Source organism: Magnolia sinica, chromosome 18, assembly GCF_029962835.1.
Source record: "Magnolia sinica isolate HGM2019 chromosome 18, MsV1, whole genome shotgun sequence".
Lineage (NCBI taxonomy): Eukaryota > Viridiplantae > Streptophyta > Magnoliopsida > Magnoliales > Magnoliaceae > Magnolia > Magnolia sinica.
In genome coordinates, this window is record NC_080590.1 from 32,804,206 (window position 1) to 32,822,792 (window position 18,587).

Below are 18,587 nucleotides of genomic sequence, written 5' to 3' on the forward strand. Positions count from 1 at the left end.
CTACTATTCCTAAGGTAAGCTGAGATTAAAGATAAATTAATAGATTTGATTAATTGTTGTTGGTTGGTTATTTTTTAAAATATTTTAAGGTATCAATTCTCTGTCACATTCATATGCTATTTATAAATTTTTGTTATAAGTTGTTCTCCAAGATCCTTCTTCCATTACTATAATGGTTACAGTAGTAAAAAAGCTTCTCTTTAGATTTTTTTATTTTTATTTTTGGATATTTTTAACGTTTTTCTTTTGTGACTATTTCTCTTTCGCTCGACCAAGCTCTGTTTCTCTCGGCCATCACTCACTTTTCAACCACACATCGGACGTATTGATTTCGTTAGTCGTCTAATGACGTGTAATATTAATTCTTTTAGTTGTTTCTCTCTTTAATATGGTAGCTGAACCATTACCTTGTTGTCACGCCCCAAACTCAGAAATCGGGCTTACAAAATTTTCGATCGCCGAATCCAGTGTCGACAGCCTCCTTAGTACCCCATTCTCGGCTCCCGGCGTGCATACGCCAGATTCTGATCATGGGATCATACAAGGAGGATTTTCCAACGTACATTTATCTCGTAAGAAGCATAACCATAAGTTTACCTAATTCACAAAGGCAACATCATCATCACATATCCACTAATATAAATATTGAATACAGTTTTGAATGTGAAATACATATGTCAAAAATCAAAGCTCTAAAAGTCCGTTGCACGCTCCAAGCTCAACACTGCTGCAACCTAACGCCACCTGCACGCATCTATCGTGCATAAGCTTATAAAAAGCTTAGAGGGTGGTGAAAGTGTGTGCACAAGGTAAGTGTCAAGTATGCAATACAATATCATAAATCATACAATATCAGAATAAGCAGAAATATTGACAAAATCATGAATCATACGATATCAGAGTAAGCAAAAATCTACTGGGGTCCATGAGTGCCATCAGCCGTACTAAGGCTATGCGATACAAGGCATGAATGATAACGACCATATCAATGCAGAAACATGGCAACTCAAAATGTTAAATGCTGCAGATGCAATGCAATATGCGGTGCAAATGAAATGACTAAGTTGGAGTAAAGTTGGGATGATAGTACGTAGTATCGCAGGCTATGGGGTCCATCACAAGGGACTTCTATCCAAACCAGTCCCACACTTAAATTTCAATAGTCAGACTCAATGTAGTAGACTCCTGATCTCAGGTTAGTCGCGCGCCCCAACCGAAATCCTTGCCATTACGAAGGTACACAATAATTAGTTGTGCACCACCAGGCCAAGTGGATAGTGAATGAATGAATGAATGAGTATGCAACTCCTACTCAATACGTCTACATATCAGTATTGCACATCTCTGGGATCATCACCGGAGTCTAGTATACTCCAAACCAGATTGTAGCCCCATCACGCGCAATTAGGTGAGTGAAAGAGACCTCACTATCCACCTGGCCAATAGTCAGCCAATACCTACCTGGCACGTCGATAGCGGATCTATTTATGAGCTAGTCAAACTCAGCCTAGTTTTTACCCACTACAAATCAGAAGAAAAAGGTCACACCCCCTCCTAACTGACCACGATACAGTGGGAGACACAGCCTATTGGTATACGACCCTCATACGCTCATATATATCTACTGGGTCTAGACGTTGAGGCATCCTCTGATACCAAGAGGGTCTAGGGATTTTCACCCAGGGCCATCTATGGCGGCCTAATGCTAGTAACAGATTTTCGGTATCCCATCTAGCCATCCATGACAAGCCTGTGGAGGCTACGGCCCTAATGTCATTAGGGCATACAGTAATCACAACACACAATGCAAGATGCATGAGTCATATAATCCAGTTATGCATCAATCCTGTGCATATCATGCACTCATGTGAGATAATCTCTGCCTATTAGGGAGTCTCAAAACAACCTGCCCTATGGCATATGCAATGGTCAATCACGTCTCATAACAAACATGCGGATGATGCGTATGGGCATGTATCATGATACTATGCTATCACATACTCATAATCGGTATTGATAGCCGGCATCGATAATCGGTCTCGACAATTAGCCTAACAAAGAGCTTGAGGGAAAGGTCACAATGTGGACATTTAACCATTATTGTCCATCAATGTGGACATTCAACCAACATTGCTCCAAGGAGTGGCCCACATAGAGCCTAAGATATAATGGGCCCATGGCCTCACATAAGGGCCCAATACACATCCCATTGGCCATTAACAAAGGCCTCATGAATAATATAATGGGCCTCACGCAAGAGCTTAATATACATCACAATGGGTCTCACTCAAGGGCTTAATACAATCACGATGGGCCTCACTCATGGGGCACATATACATCTCATTAGGCCGCACATATGGGCCGCACATACTTCATATGTGCCGCAATACATGGGCCTCAAATACATCACAATGGGCTACGAATACATCACAATGGGCCTCGACACATGGGTCATAAATACATCACATTAGGCCTCATATATGGGCCTCAAATATACATCAAGTGGGCCGCATCAATTGAGCCATAAATACATTACATTGGGTCATACCACCTGGGCCTCAAATATGGGCCACAATTATATCAAAGTGGGCCTCATAGATGGGCGATAAATATATCAAAGTGGGCCACAAAAACATCATATTGGGGCTCGTCCAAGGCCACAAATACATAATAGGTGGGTCCGGCATATGGGCCCTCAAATACACTGCATGGGCCGAAAATATGTCACAATGGGCCACAAAATATGGGCCAAAAATACATCTTAATGGGCTACGACCCATGGGCCTCAATACATCACAATGGGCCACACCATGGGCCATCATATACATCAAGTGGGCCACATCAACGAGTCATAACAGGTCATACCAATGCACTTAATATACATCACAATGGGCCTTGGCACATGGGCCATAAATACATCATAATTTGCCTAGCCCTCAAATGCATCACAATGGACCATAATTATATTATATTAAAGTGGGCCCTGCACCTTCCAAATGGGCCACAAAATACATCACATTGGGCCTTACTCATAGGCCTCACATACAACACATCGGGCATCATCATATGGTCCTCATCACATCACACTGGGCCTCACCAAATGGGCCTCAATTACATTACATGGGGCCTCACCAAATGAGCCTCAAATGCATCACATTAGGCCTCATGTATGGGCCGCATATACGTCACATTGGACCACATCACCTGGACCTAAAAACTGATAGATGGCAAGGATACACACACACACACACACACACACACACACACACACACACACACCATGGTGGGGCCACACGTCCCACGTGGACGGACAGGCTGGATAAAGCACATCCAGTATGGTGGCGTTTCACTGTGGATATACAACACAACCATCATGGTGGGGCCCACACGTGTCATCAAGGCAGGTCCCACAACTTCCTGAATAGTTGAGTGTGCGGTACCCAGCCAATCCACATCCCACCGTCCCATGGATTGGACGGTGTGGATGGAATACATCATTACAAGGTGGGCCCCACACGCTGCCATGGTGGGGTCCACGTCCAATAAATGACCGGTAGGGATATAACATATACCTCATGTGGGTCCCACACACGCAACAGCGTGCCTACATGGCACCGTCCATATGGACGATGCTTATGTTAAATACATGCATTAAAGGTGGGTCCCAAGTGGGGCCCACCAGATATAATATATAATATATATTATATTATATTATATTATATTATATATATATATATATTATAATATATAATACTATATACATACCAGCGTTGTCCGGGCCCTAGACGGCCTGGATGCAATACATGCTCCAGGTGGGTCTCACGGCCCTATCCTGCTGCTAGGCAGATTTCTGCCCAACCGGTTCTGTCCAAGCCTCACGATCAGAGAGGTCTAAGGGTGGACGGTCTGGATACATCACATAAATCAAGGCGGGTCCACACGTGTGGGACCCACCAGCCTTGGTCAAAGCTAATATTTGTATATTCCCATCGGATAGCCATACATAGCAAGCCCTATGATGGCAGCAAGGTGGGCCCACTCGATGGACAACATGGATAAAATACATTCATGGTGGACCACACATACACATCAGGTGAGCCACACACCTCATCATCACCACAAGAAAATGAAAGAGAGATAGAGAGAGAGAGAGAGAGAGAGAGAGAGAGAGAGGAACCCCACCACTATGGGGCCCTCAAGATTTCAACACATACATCAAAATGGGTCCCGTATACAAGTGGGCCCTCAAATGGAAATCAATGGTAGATCACCTATTATTGATCTCCTCTTCCTTCTTCAACCTATAGCCTCTAGAGCTCCAAGGGAATGATTTTAACAGTCGAGATGATCTTTGGATGGTGGAGATGGGAGGTAGGAAGGTGGGTCACACAAGCTCTCTCCCATGAAAGTTTGGATGTGGGTTACCTAGAGAATGAGGGAGAGAGAGATGAGAGAGAGAGGTTGTAAGAGAGAGATGGGTGAGTGATGGGTGTACTTGGTTGTAAGAGAGAGAGTTGACTTTGGGAATGGTGGTTGTACTTGGGGATGGGTATTGTACTTTGACTAGTGATGTGATTGATTTGACATGTTTCTCTTGGGTTTACAAATGTGCGACGTTTCCTCGAACTGAACGTGGGCCCACATCTCCTGGCCTAGGTATCACTCAGCGTGTAATACGCGGCGTCGGAACCGCGACGATGGCGCGGTCGTTAGGGTACAAGTCTCGGGTCAAGCCGGCTCTAAAATACGAGATAGAACTCAGGATTGCACGCAACTACTATCGACGCATTGCGAGTCACCAAAATTCGACTGGGATGACCGCGGAAGCCTACAGAACGGTACGAGCTAGGATACGAGTCTTACACATGCAATCTTTCAAATTCTCATCTCTTTCTTAATACATTTCCCTCTTTCCGTTTTGTTTCTTATTGCCTCTCGGCCACTCGTTTCACTTCTGTCGGTTAATGCTTTGTTGCCCTCGATCACCTTTTATATCTTAACAGCTCGACGATGTTTTAACCTCTTGGCCGCGATTTGCTTCTGGACACTTGAACATGCTTTGGCCGTGTTCCGCTTCGATATGCTTCTCAGCCGCTCAATCTGTTTTTAGACACCTCTTGGCCACACCTCCTATATACCTCTCGCCACTCACTTTGCTTTTGAATACTTCTTAACTATTCATTGTCCTATTATCTTGTTAGTTGTGATTTCATAAAATACTTTAAATATCCTTGAAAATTTTTAGCATGTTATATCCTTCCATTTCTATAACATGTGTCGTCCTTTCCAATTAGATTTTTCATGAATAATTAGGAATAGGGTACAACAACATCAATCTTTTAAAACCAAGAGTAGACAGGGTGGTTAGTTTGGATTGGACCAACACCAAAATGGTCCAGGTCATACTACACTATAACTCAACCAATGTAAAACAACAACAACAACAACAACAACAACAAATCACTACAAAAAAGAATTCCCTTAATTGCATGGACAATGTAGACAAATAAAAGCATGATTCATGGCTCTGCATGGGGTGTTTAACTAACAGTGGCATTGCATGACATTTACAGGTGATGGTACATAAAGCCGATATATAAAAATATTGGAGTTATCTTAGGATGTGTTTGGTTGCAGCAAATATCATGATATTTGGTGCAACCAAACGCACCCTGATAAAGAATGATTATCAAGTTGGACATGGAAAAAGCTTACGACTATGTTGAATGGTTGTTCCTCTCTCAGGTGCTAAGAAAATTTGGGTTCGATAAAGAATGGATCGCTTAAGCCCAACAGTGTTAGATGGGTAGTTGGTTCTCGATTCTTATAAATGGCAAGCCTTTTGGTTTTTTCCCTGCTTCTAGGGGAATAACACAAGGGGACCCCCTCTCCCCTTCTTTGTTTATCATGGCAGTGGAAGTTCTTAGTCTGGGAATCCGCAACCTCTTTCTCTCTAGAAATTGTCAGCAGTGCAAGCTCCACCAAAATAGCCCTTTACTAACGCATTTGTTTTTTGCAGATGACGCGATTTTGTTTCTTAATGCTAGGTTATCAACGGTGGGCTACATGCTAAAATTTATTGGTGATTATGAAAAAAATTCTGGCCATAAGGTAAATGCTAGCAAATCTTCATTTATTCTTCCCAAGAAGGCTCCTTCATCCAAGGCTAGACGAATCAAGAGCTTGACGGGATTCAAGCACGCAATCTCCCTTGCATCTATTTAGGCATTCCCCTCACTAAAGGGAGAGTTCGTGCTCCTCTCATAATGCCCCTAGCCCAGAAAATTTTAAGAAGAATGGAAGGTTGGAAAGCTAAAATTCTAAACCTGGCAGCCAGACTGATCCTCATCAAACATATGTTATCTAGCATCCCCATCCATATCATGTTGACGGTGAACATTCCTAAAGCTACCTGCAAGTTGCTTGAATCGGGGTTGGCTAACTTCTTTTGGGGGTCTGGGGATAGAAAAAAAGAAGAAACATTGGGTGAGATGGTCAAAGATCTACTACCTCACGACAGAGGGAGGGCTTGGCATAAGAAGCATGGCGGACGTTATGGCAGCATGCAGAATTAAAATGGGGAGAAATCTTCTTAAAGGAAAATCTCTCTGGGCGAAATTTATGACTATCAAGTATATCAGTAAATTCATTCACTCAAAAGGGATGAACTCGACGGCGAACTCTACAGTCTAGAAAGAGATATCCAGATCCCTTCCCTTTGCTACCCTCCACTCTAAATGGCTCCTAGGAGAGGGAAGAGTGAATTTCTGGACCCAAAATTGGTCTGGAGAAGGATTTCTGGCTTCGCTCGTGTCTGGTCCTATCCCTACTTACCTCAAGGATGCAACGGTCAAAGATTTTCTCTCCTCCTCTAGCAGAATTCGATGGCAAGATCTCCAAGACTTTCTTCCCCATCCAACCATCTAGGTGCTTAAGAGCTGCCCTGTTCAGCTGTCTAACAGAGAAGACATCTTAGCTTGGGATCTAACCACGTCAGGCAAATTCTCGCTGAAATTGGCCTAGAATGGCATCCGTCACCAGAGGAAAAAGGCCCTGTGGTCTCGGTGGGCTTGAATGATATTCTCCTACCCAAAATTGGCATCTTTCTTTGGAAAATCATGCATCAGGCCATTCCAGTGGACGATGCTATAAAGAATTCAAGTGTGTGTTTAGCTTCCAGGTGTGAGTGCTGCTGCGCTGAACGCGGCCCCACGATGGTCCCTCTTTCTCCGATCAGGGGTGTTGATCAGGGTGCTCGGCAATAGCCAACCCATAATTCTCACCATCACCAGCACCTTCTATCCAGGAGCCTAGATATGGTCAGTTTGGATCAGCAGGTCCAATCGCAGATTCCCCAAGTTATTTTTCTTCTCTAGCAATTCTAGTCCAAGGGCTCTGATGCTACCCGCAATGTCTCTCCCCCCCAATCTCCGCCCAATGTTTTCAGTGCTGCTGACTCCACATTGACCCATGGCACGCCGATCAAGCCTCCTCAACGTCAACTTGCTGATGAGTAGCAACTGTGCCTGATTTCACCCTCACCGCACGGCGAAGAGTCATTGGACCATCTCCTCTGTTTTGGTCAGATTGCTGCTAAAGTTTGGACGCATTTCCACCAGATTTTTGATGTGCCTCTCATCCCATCTTAGACCATCATTTAGAAAATCATTTTCTAGTCAGCAAGGGTGTCAAATTCCTCTCGTATCAAGAGGCTCTTGGGTCTGGCCCCTACGCTCATTTCCTGAGAACTATGGTTAAGCCGCAACGCATCGCAATTTGATGGAATCAGAATGTGTGCTCATATAGTTATTGCAAGGGTTTCCAGATGGATGTAGGAACTGGGAAACCACTTGCCCGACAATGCCCTAGCGTCCCTCAGGGACAAAGCCACATGTCAAGCTCTTCATCTGAATAGGGGTAAAGTCACTATTTTTGTTAGCCCTTCGGTAGTCAAATGGATGAAATCCCCCCATGGTTGGGTGAAGTTGAACGTGGATGGTTCTTCCCGGGGGAATCCGGGCGAAAGTGGTGGTGGAGGAGTCGTTAGAGACTCTAAAGGTCAAGTTATTTTTGCCCTTCACAGGCATTATAGCCTTGCTTCCAACACGGTTGCTGAGGCTCAGGCTATACTTGATGGTATCACTCTCTGTAGCAAATTGGGTCTTTCCAATATAGTTGTTGAATCTGACTCCATGGTGGTGGTGGAAGCGGCTTCGGATCCCCTCGTCGGTTGCCCCCTGGAACATATGGTACAAGTTGGGTGCCATCCATCACTTTAGTCACTGCCTCAACCTCAGTTTCAGGCATACCTTTCGTGAGGGTAATTCGGTGGCAGATGCTCTGGCCAGGATGACTAGTGAAGGTTGGGCTAATTCTTTCTATACTTCTCGTTCGGAAATGCCAAGGCGCATTAGGGGCTCCTGGTTCTGGATATGGTAGGCCCGGGTTACTTGAGACCATGACCTCAGTGGGAGATCCTTTTTTTTTTCTCATTTCTCTTTTGTTTCCCTTTTTTTGCTTGGGTAGGTGTGGCCGTGTTTATAGCAGTACGAGATTGTGAGTAAATGATAGACGAGGCTCCTTTCCTTTTTGTTGGAGCCCGCCCGAAGAATTGTACATGCGACCTTGTTGGATTAATAATATTTGGTGGTGAGTCTCCACCTTTAAAAAATAAAAATAAAAAAAAATAAAAAAACAACCACAACACACCCTATACATCTCAGGTGCTTTGAATGGTAGCTTACACACCTTAGGACGCCAACATTCAAGACAGTCCATTCTCGTATCTACATAAGCAGCCATTGATGATCTTTTTCGTCATTTTTATTTGTTATTCTTCTTCTTCTTTTCTTTTTCTTTTTTTGGATTAGAGAAATGTGAGAGCATATTATCCGTAACTTTGTTGATAAATGAGTATAAGCTATACAACCACACGAGCAGGCACCAACAAAAAATTCTGAGCCTCGTCCTATTTTAATCCAACTCCTCAAAAACTCTAAAAATGGAGGACATTGAAACATCTGCCGGAAGGAAAGTCTAAAAAAACAAGAAAACACCAGCCCCAATACACTAAGGTGGCTCTTGGCCAGCTCCCAAGCCTTCACTATCACAGGAAACAGTCTCCAAACCTGCATCATATATAAATGCAAAAGAAATGGATGCATTAGTGTTATTGTGCTTTTGGGTCGGCCTAGAAAGTGAGAAGTGCATTGCATGGGCTAACATTTTCCGGCAACGGTGAAATATCAGTGTGCAACCTTGATCGGATAAAAATGTGCAACTGTGAAATATCCGTGTGCAACCTTAATTGGATAAAAATGTGGTGGACCGAACTTGATGCCCATCATAACTCAGGTCCAAGCTTGAAATTCACACTAGACGATTCCCTCGTATAAATGTTTGCATGCCAAAAATGTACACAGGAACTTATCATGGGGAGGATGTTGTACTAGCTACCCATTTCTCGCATGTATAAAATCTTATGGCCTGTCTTGTAGACCATTAGAAATGAGGTTTTTATTTTTATTTTTCAAACTGAAATTATTAATAGTAACAATATATATATATATATATATATATATATATATATATATATATATATATATATATATATATATATATATATATATATGCATCAACCGACAGGATACGTGGCACCAGGAAAGGAGAATAAGGTGTCAAATCCGAATGGTCCATAAGATGCGAAATCCCATCAAACGTCAGGAGGTGAATTTTCACCCTGGTTTAAGATTCTGGTGGGCCATAGAAAAGAGAAATTCAAATCAAGGGAAGAAACTGTTTGCATTTTTCATGCCCATCGAAGTGTTGGTTCAAAGTAAAAATTGGTGGCAAGGAGTTTCATGAGGTTCTGCTTCATGTGGACCGTTCAGATTTTCGAGACTCATTAGATATGATGAGTTCTCAAAAAAGTTTGTATGTAGTACGTAGAATTGGTTCGCAGGTGAGCGTTCCCATATGTGTGTGTGTGTGTGTGTGTGTGTGTGTATATAGCTATTCAGGTGAGACCAACCAAAAAGAAATCGGGCCTCACCTATCATATAAACCTGCCTAAAAACGGACTGTCAAAAAACCAAAAAAATTAAAAATTAAAAATTCCTAAGATCAAAACCAAACCCAAACCCCCAACCAAACTAATCCAGTTGGATCAAATGAGTTCATCTCATTTTAGTTAGTCGTAGTTATGTAATAGAGATCATATTTTTTTTTAGAAATAATCATGAAAACCAACAATTATGATCTCTAGTACATAATATCGGTTAACTAAAATAAGATGAACTCATTTTTAAGTGGCACCCAAATAGGTCCTTAGCATTGAGAGAGAGAGAGAGAGAGAGAGAGAGAGAGAGAGAGAGAGAGAGAGAGAGAGAGAGAGAGAGAGAGAGAGAGAGAGAGAGAGAGATGTGGAGTTTTTGCATTCCATTAAGTTTTTCAGTTTTTTATAATACTCATACCCCAACAAAATCCACCCCATCCATCTCCAAAATGACCTATCATATAAACCTGCCTAAAAATGGACTGTGCAAATAATAATAATAATAATAATAATAATAAAAATAAATCCTAAGATCAAAACCAAACCCAAACCCCCAGCCAAACTAATCCAGTTGGATCAAATGAGTTCATCTCATTTTAGTTAGTCGTAGTTATGTAATAGAGATCATATTTTTTTAGAAATAATCATGAAAACCAACAATTATGATCTCTAGTACATAATATCTATTAACTAAAATGAGATAAACTCATTTTTAAGTGGCACCCAAATAGGCCGTTAGTATTGAGAGAGAGAGAGAGAGAGAGAGAGAGAGAGAGAGAGAGAGAGAGAGAGATTCAAAAGATCTGGAGCTTTTGCAATCCATTCAGTATTTTATAACACTGGTGCCCCAACAAAATCCACCCCTTCCATCTCCAAAATGACCTATCATATAAACCTGCCTAAAAACGGACTGTACAAAAAAAAAAAAAAAAAAAAAAAAAACCCTTCCTAAGACCAAAACCAAACCCCCAGCCAAACTAATCCAGTTGGATCAAATGAGTTCATCTCATTTTAATTAGTCGTAGTTATGTATTAGAGATCATATTTTTTTTAGAAATAATCACGAAAACCAACAATTATGATCTCTAGTGCATAATATCCGTTAACTAAAATGAGATGAACTCATTTTTAAGTGGCACCCAAATAGGCCGTTAGTATTGAGAGAGAGAGAGAGAGAAAGAGAGTTTCAAAAGATGTGGAGTTTTTGCATTCCATTCAGTTTTTTATAACACTAGTACCCCAACAAAATCCACCCCATCCATCTCCAAAATGACCTCAAACTGCACAAGAGCTAGACAAATCATGGATCCATGATTACAACTAACTACCACCAAGATCAACCTAGAAATGATAGGACTCGATGATGATCACTTATCCAGGTCCAAATCCCTCGACCTCCAAACTGAGTGATCTCAAAAGGGATCTTCGATGCACACCAATGATGGCCATTCCTCATTCACTGCTTCCAAACTTTTGCACACTTACAGATTAGTAACCTGGCACCATTATTACGGGAACTGTAACCAAAACATAGAGTGGAGATTAGAGTAAATCAAGATGGACTGTAGCACCTGTACCATCTTAATTAATGTTTAAAAATGCATCTTTGAAGAGGGACAAATAAGGTTATGCAACTTAAATGTAAATTATTAACAAGCACTTGCTTGGATGCTCAAGTGAACTGAATTGTCCATTCAACTTATTTCAAGTCATAGTGATGATGAAACCTCAATTGCAATGGATTGCATTTCAAGTTGGACTTGAAACGATAGTAATTCCATTTTTGTGGTGTACATTCCTCATTCCGATGCAACGAGGCTAGAGTCTCCTTGATTATTTACTCCAGGTTATTGCAATTCACTTCCATTGAGCATCCAAATGCGGCCCCAAAGGACATAACATAAAGGAGAAAGACATGCTAGCGTATAAAATTGTATCTATAAGTTTAGCTAGTGATCTTGGGGTAGACGTACACAAGAGTGTTGACTGAGATGGAAACGGCTATGACAAATTTCTTGAAGTAAATGAAGATTGAAGGACGATTATAGAAAAGGAAATGTGATGGTAGATTCAACTGTTGAAGTTGAAGATTGAGTTAAGATGGTATTTGGATGATGATAAATGAATTGACAAACCTGGCTTTCTAACCATCCATTGATGTTTGTTTAAGGGTATTCTCAAGTTTAAGGCGTGCGCGCGCGTGCGCGCGCACACACACACTAGAAACCTTTTTTTAAAAATAATAATAATAAAATTACCCTTTCTTTCCTATCATATTAGTTTTTTTGTGAAAATTACTTGAAAAGGCCAAATTTCTTACATGAATCGGATTAGCCAGCAAAGTGATTCACAATCCCTTAGGTGAGGTCTGTTTCGTTTTGTGGCACTTGCCTTTGAGCAGTTTTTAACAAATCAACAAATTTACAAGTTGTGTGCTCTGACCTTTCTAAAAAAATGGTCTTGTATTGGCCCACAAAACCAAGTCCTTGATATCTTGTGCCCTTTCTTAGGTAGACTAATCAGTGCATGCTTGGGTTGCACTTCCCAAGCACACGACCACTTGCGGCATTGCTAATTATGAAAAGCCTAATATCACAGATTGCCCATTGTAACTGAACCATACTTTCCATGTTATTTGCACCAAAACGGATGAATTTCCATAGCAATTGATCAGAGTATGCACAATCAATATCATCTACTTTTACCACATATTTTGAATTTATTCCTTGACATTGAAAAAGAGCAACTAAAGTTAGAAAATGGAGAAAGCATATTGATCACTTCCATAGGACCGGACAATTTCAAAAAAAAAAAAAAAAAAACTTCAAAATCTCATAATCCGCAGATCTAATCAAAATTTACGTACAAAGAACTTCGATATTTCGGAAATGGAAAGAGAAAAAATTCTAATATATGCAACAAGATTATCAAGTGTAATAACGTTATAGATATTGTAAGAATACAATCCTTTTTCCCCCCAAACATGGACTACAAATCATCTTCCATATAGAGATGCACTCAATCTTCGGAATTATTTCATCCAAGAAACGTGAAAATATTCACTTAGGGTGTGTTTGGATGCGTTATGTAATCCAGCTGCAATATCAGTCTAATAAAGGGAATCAACCAATTGGTAATTTCCTTATGCTTCACACTCAATATATCTGATTCCAAACTGTAACCCCAGACCTTCATTAGAAATCAAGGAACATCATTAATTTCTGTCATCTTGTACTGATTAAACTGAATTGCAATCCAATTCAACTGCGCATCCAAATGCAGCACCGTATTTGAGATGTCAAAACCTTGTACTTACCTGACAAGATTCTCTTGCAGATGTATGACGACAATGGCCGAAAGACTGTAACACTTTCAAATGAAGTAAAATGTCCCGTTAAGTGGGACCAAGATGGTCTCACAATATCCAATAACTTAAGCATGTGTGTGAAATAATTGAGCAGCTGAAAAAAAAAATTTAACAAAATAAACAATTGAGCAGCTTAGAGATCAAAGAATAAGAATGGGAATTGGGTTTTCCCTGAAAAACCAAACACTAGACCAAGCACACCTGTTGAATTTTTCATGTGCAATGAACTTGGACACTCACTTTAGAGATGAGAAATGATGAACACCTTGATACATAGTACAGGCCATTACTTTTTTTTTAAAGGTGGGAACACACAACCTTTTTTAGTATCATAAATCACCGCACCATCTCCTATTCTCCTAGGGAGACTAATGCGGTGGCAGATGGTCTTACCCACATGGGTAGTGGCGGCCAAATCCACAGAATTTTCCAGACCCTAGCTGAGCTTCCTCCCATCATTTGCGGCAGATTCTTCCTGGACAAGCATGGTCCAGGATACATGAGAGAACGCTAGGCCTGTTTATTTTTTGTTTTTTTTTTTTTCCCCCTTTTCTCTGTTGGGTTTGTTCTTCCATTTTGTTTACAGGCCCAGCTATACTTGTACATTTCCTTACACTATCATATATGAAATATCCTTTTTCCTTTTAAAAAATAAAAATAAATAAGTGTCATAAATTACCGGGCCAACTTACACCTAGCTGGAGGTCGAAGGAAAACCCCATCTTGAGCCTTTTCTTTTCTTCTCTTTTTAAGCCATCTTGAGCTTAACAATCAAAGCCAGGCCGCAACAAAAAACAAGGGCACCAGCACTAAAATTTACAACCCAGACTCCCTACAATCTAACTCTTTGGGGCTGACCAGAGGTCTCTTTGGTGTATTTTGGCCTGTGTTTTTATTATTTGTTTGTTTGGTTTGCGGTCCCTTCGTGCTAATGTCCTGAAGTTCATTTGTGGTGCTTTTTAAGCTGTTAAGTATTCGAAGTTAGGCTCAGATTTTTTGTTGTTGCCTGTTCTCATCGATGTATAGCTTATTGTTCTAATCAACAAAGTTACAGGTGGTGTGCTCCCACATTTCTCAAGAAAAAAATGTTCGTCATCCCATGCCTACATGCCATTACTTGCGGGAGAAGAAAAGGGCAATGTTTGGTCACATGTGGTAATTATTTCTAATTTGGGGGACATTTGGATCCATAGATACCATGTCTTATGGAAACGGTTTACTTAAGTCTAGCTATTTCTCACGTCTGGATGCATGAAAAAAGCTTGGAAACACTTCTCATTATGGCTAGTTTTCCTAAGATTTTATAACTTCCTAAACACCTATTCTCTTTCCTCATATTCAATCCGAACATAAACTCTAAATTTCGTTGAATCACAAATCCATCACCCAAACATGACAAGACAATCTCTTTTGAAAGATTTTGTTTCCAAGAAAGGCTTTCTTTATGCCCCTTTATCATTCCATGCATCTAAACAAACTCTTTTGTTAAACATTCCTAACAAATTATGCTTGAGGCCTCAGCAATAACACATGTTCTCTAAGCATGTGTACCACATTCGGGATAGTATTATTATTATTATTATTATTATTTTGAAAGACAAGGTAGAAGAATAATTGCTGAATGAGATTGAACGAAATTTCGTTTGGACAAGAAGCTTTTAAGACACTGGATTTAGAAACTCTTGATTTAAGTAGGTCACACAATAATGCCAATGTTGGTTTGTCGTTGTAGGCCCCACTAAAATCAAGAATTTAGAAAAACCTTGTAAAAAAGCTAAAAAAGAAATCCCTTTCCACGAAATATCTTGGTGCTATCTATATTGTATCATCGCCAATTTACCCTGCGGGAAGTGGGTGAATCATCAAATCTTTTGATACTAAGTTCAAAGCTGAGATTTGATACTTGAAAACTAATGCAACCAGTAAACATCAACCTTAATTGTGTAGGATGGGAAAAATAATAATTATACAAAAGCCTAAAAAAACACCAAATAACTAATTTGAGGTGAACCTGGCCCTATAGAGTACTGACAAAAATCCGTTTTGAATTAATGGGCCATAGTTTGCTGAAAGCATCATATGTTCATCTCTATCAAATGTAGATGATCATAAATCATCATGACTAGATTTTCCTTCCCTTGGGATTTTTTTCGCCTTTTCTTTTTGTGAAATTTCAATTTATAAAAAGAAAATAAAAATGATCCAAAGTTCTAAGCAATTGATAGTGGCCATTTGTGTGTTCTACTTATGGAAGGTATGTCTAGTTTCCATGAATAAATGGTAATCACCATCATATTTTTTAATCACGGATCAAAGAGGAAATAAGATGTTCTTGAGGAACTGACATGTTGTATAAGCTGTCACTCAGAAACCATACAAGAATCTTAGAGAATAAGACAGAGAGGATAGAAATAGCCCAATATATTTTTTTTCTGCTTTCTCTTGTTAAGCCCAACCATGTTATACAGAAGTGAAATGGAAGAATGAGTGAGGTTAGTGTGAAGGAATAGAAAAGTACCCACAGGATGATTCATGAGAGAGAGAGAGAGAGAGAGAGAGAGAGAGGAGTTGAGAAGCACCCATAAGCTAATTTCTATGAGAGATGAAGAGAGGGAGAGGAAGAGAGATATTCTTGGATTACTAACATAAAACCCTAACCCTAATAAGAATTTTTGACCAGCATAGATGGTAGAGTGAGGAACAATCAGCTACCTCGAAATTCAATCCGAGGACTGCATTGCATCTACTAATTTCTCTTGCAGATTGCACAAATCAACATCTCTGAGACCGCCCACCTGCACAAAACACCCACTCGCAACGTAAAACCAAGGCCTCCTGCACCAATATTATACAAAACCAAGACTAATCAGTGAAAGAATTGCAGTACCTCGCATTGAAGAGCACAAACCGGCTTCTCACCTATCTTCGATGAAACCAAGCTAACCACATCGAGCCCTTCTCCAACCAACGCTGCGATCAGCCTCGATAGAGGGACTTCGTCTTCTGGTCCACTGCTGATGACTACCTCCACTCCACCAAAACATGGCTGGACTGTCACATGAAGGGAGGGCAAGCTTCCTTCCATACGGGAAGAAGTTGAATTTGATGGGGAGGAAGGGATGGCCCTTCTGAGGGAATCTCGCCTCTCCGTCAGCCGTCGGATCTTCTCTTGCTGGTGCTTTATGTATTTGGCGGCCTCATTCATGTGATCGGAGATTGATCTCTTTCCCTGTAAACTAATCATAAGCCCTCCTAAATAATGAAAAAACAAAAGGGGGGAATTGGGTTACCTTAAGATATTCGGTGGGGAGCTGTGAACGCAGCGCGGCGTAGAGCATCGCCATCTCATGCCTGCGCTGCCTCTCGACGTCTCGGTGCGTGATCTTCTTCTTGCTGCTTCTGTGGTTCTTCTCATCTCCATCGTGGGTGGCGGCCGGTGCGGCTGTCTTCTCGGGCTGTGTGATAGGAATTATGTATTCGTCCTCGACAACCATCGGTTCAACGAGCATGTCGTGGATTACGTGGTGGGTGATGGCGGGGTTGGGGAATGCAGGGATGTTGAAGCACAGCTCATCACCTGGCTGGAAATTGAAGGTGGGTGTAATATAATTCATGCTTTTCAGTAGTTAAAGAGATATAGTGAGGCTGCAGATCTCTTACGGGTCCATCAAAACACACTCTCTCTCTCTCTCTATATCTGAGAAAGGGAATAAATATATATATCTAGAGAGAGGGAGGGAAGAGGGCAACAACAGTATCGAGGGGAAGATCGCGGATGCCCGCTAGCGGCCGCACCACCTTATTATTCTTTCATGCGAATAATGATAGCTATGGAGTCCTCGACCCGAGGATATGCACTACATCCTCGGGTTTTCGCTTTCTTGCTTTATGTACATATCTTTCTCGGACCCAATTCCTATACAACACCTGCTGTATACAATGGGTACAACACCTAAGTTCTATGGGAGGGAACTTATCGTTAATATGACATCTACTCTGTCCATAAGATAAGGCTTGTAATTTTCACTGTACGTACCAAGTATCATTACTAAACGCTCCATAACAGACTGACAACCTTAGATAATTATTAAACAATTTAAGTTAAGTCGGTGTGACCTGCACGAGTTTTTGGTACACATTAGTTTTAGAATGTATATAAATATTTGTTAGACGAGCGTGATGAACGGATTGGATGGAATATAATACCATGTGGACTCCAGATAGAACTATGGTTTACATACCCTCCTTACCTTTTCTTTTGGTGTGGCCCAAAAGGACTGTGGATAAGTTTGATTTTTTACCGTAATATATATCAGTGACGGATGCACCTGATGGACGGCGAGGATTTTACATATACAATACGGTGCCCCCACAGAGATGCGGTGTTTCATCCTCTGCTTGCGACAGGTGTTACATAGGATTTCCACCGTTATTGGACCGTGTCTTCAAAAGATCGCAAATGGTAAAATGCCAATTGTTATTCCCGCCTGCCGACAAGTTTGGAAGAGAGAGAACAGTAACCTGTGGTCATTTCATAAAAAGATTGCAAACATCAATGGACAAGATCTATCTTTATGAAAGGCTCCTTGTATAGATGTCATTCATATTGAACGACGAACCCAAGTATGGTATGCATATCATCGGGTCGAGGAGCATCCAAATGGAAAACACCACGGAAAGCACCGGAGATGATGACCCACCGTTGAAACCTTTCCAGGTCCCCACGATGTCTATTTGCCATCCAACCTCGTAAGATCACAGGAACATGAACGAAGAGAAAACACAAATATCAGCTTGATACAAAACACTGCTGAAGTTTTCAACGGTAGGCTTTCAATCCACTCTTTCCTGTGGTGTGGTATACTTTCAGCTTTGGATCTCCCTCATTTTTGTTCTGGTGCTAAAAATTGATCCGGAAAAATGGATGGACGGCGTGGATAAAACACACACAAAATGGAAGGCCCCACAGAGTTTTTACCACGTATACACAGTACCAAGTCGGTGCTGTGTTCTTACGCTGCGCAATCCGAGTCCCGTTGGACGGAAGCTGCTGTGTTTACTTTATTTTTATTAAAAGCGTTAAAGGAGGGGATAGAAGTCGTGTTTAAAAATGTTAGTCATTATTTTACCTCGTTAGTCACTGATTACTCAAATACTCTAGCGGAC

General features: G+C 41.0%; 1 protein-coding gene across 1 annotated transcript; it reads right to left on the bottom strand.

Annotated features, from left to right (window-relative positions):
• Positions 1-11,200: 11,200 nt before the first annotated feature.
• On the bottom strand, positions 11,201-17,188 carry LOC131233843 (transcription factor bHLH120-like). Its single transcript, XM_058230658.1, has 4 exons — positions 16,712-17,188; positions 16,309-16,650; positions 16,134-16,216; positions 11,201-11,571 (listed from the first exon to the last, which is right to left on the bottom strand). The coding sequence occupies exons 1-3, from the start codon at positions 17,033-17,035 to the stop codon at positions 16,142-16,144; spliced, it is 741 nt and encodes a 246-aa protein (XP_058086641.1). The 5' UTR covers positions 17,036-17,188; the 3' UTR covers positions 11,201-11,571; positions 16,134-16,141.
• Positions 17,189-18,587: the final 1,399 nt, after the last annotated feature.

Excerpts from the sequence above, each read along its gene's own strand:
- LOC131233843 (XM_058230658.1), bottom strand. The coding sequence starts at position 17,035 with ATGAATTATATTACACCCACCTTCAATTTCCAGCCAGGTGATGAGCTG. Across the intron at positions 16,651-16,711 it reads TCCCCACCGAATATCTTAAG|GGAAAGAGATCAATCTCCGA; the intron begins GTAACCCAATTC and ends ATTAGTTTACAG. Across the intron at positions 16,217-16,308 it reads TTTGTGCTCTTCAATGCGAG|GTGGGCGGTCTCAGAGATGT; the intron begins GTACTGCAATTC and ends TGTTTTGTGCAG.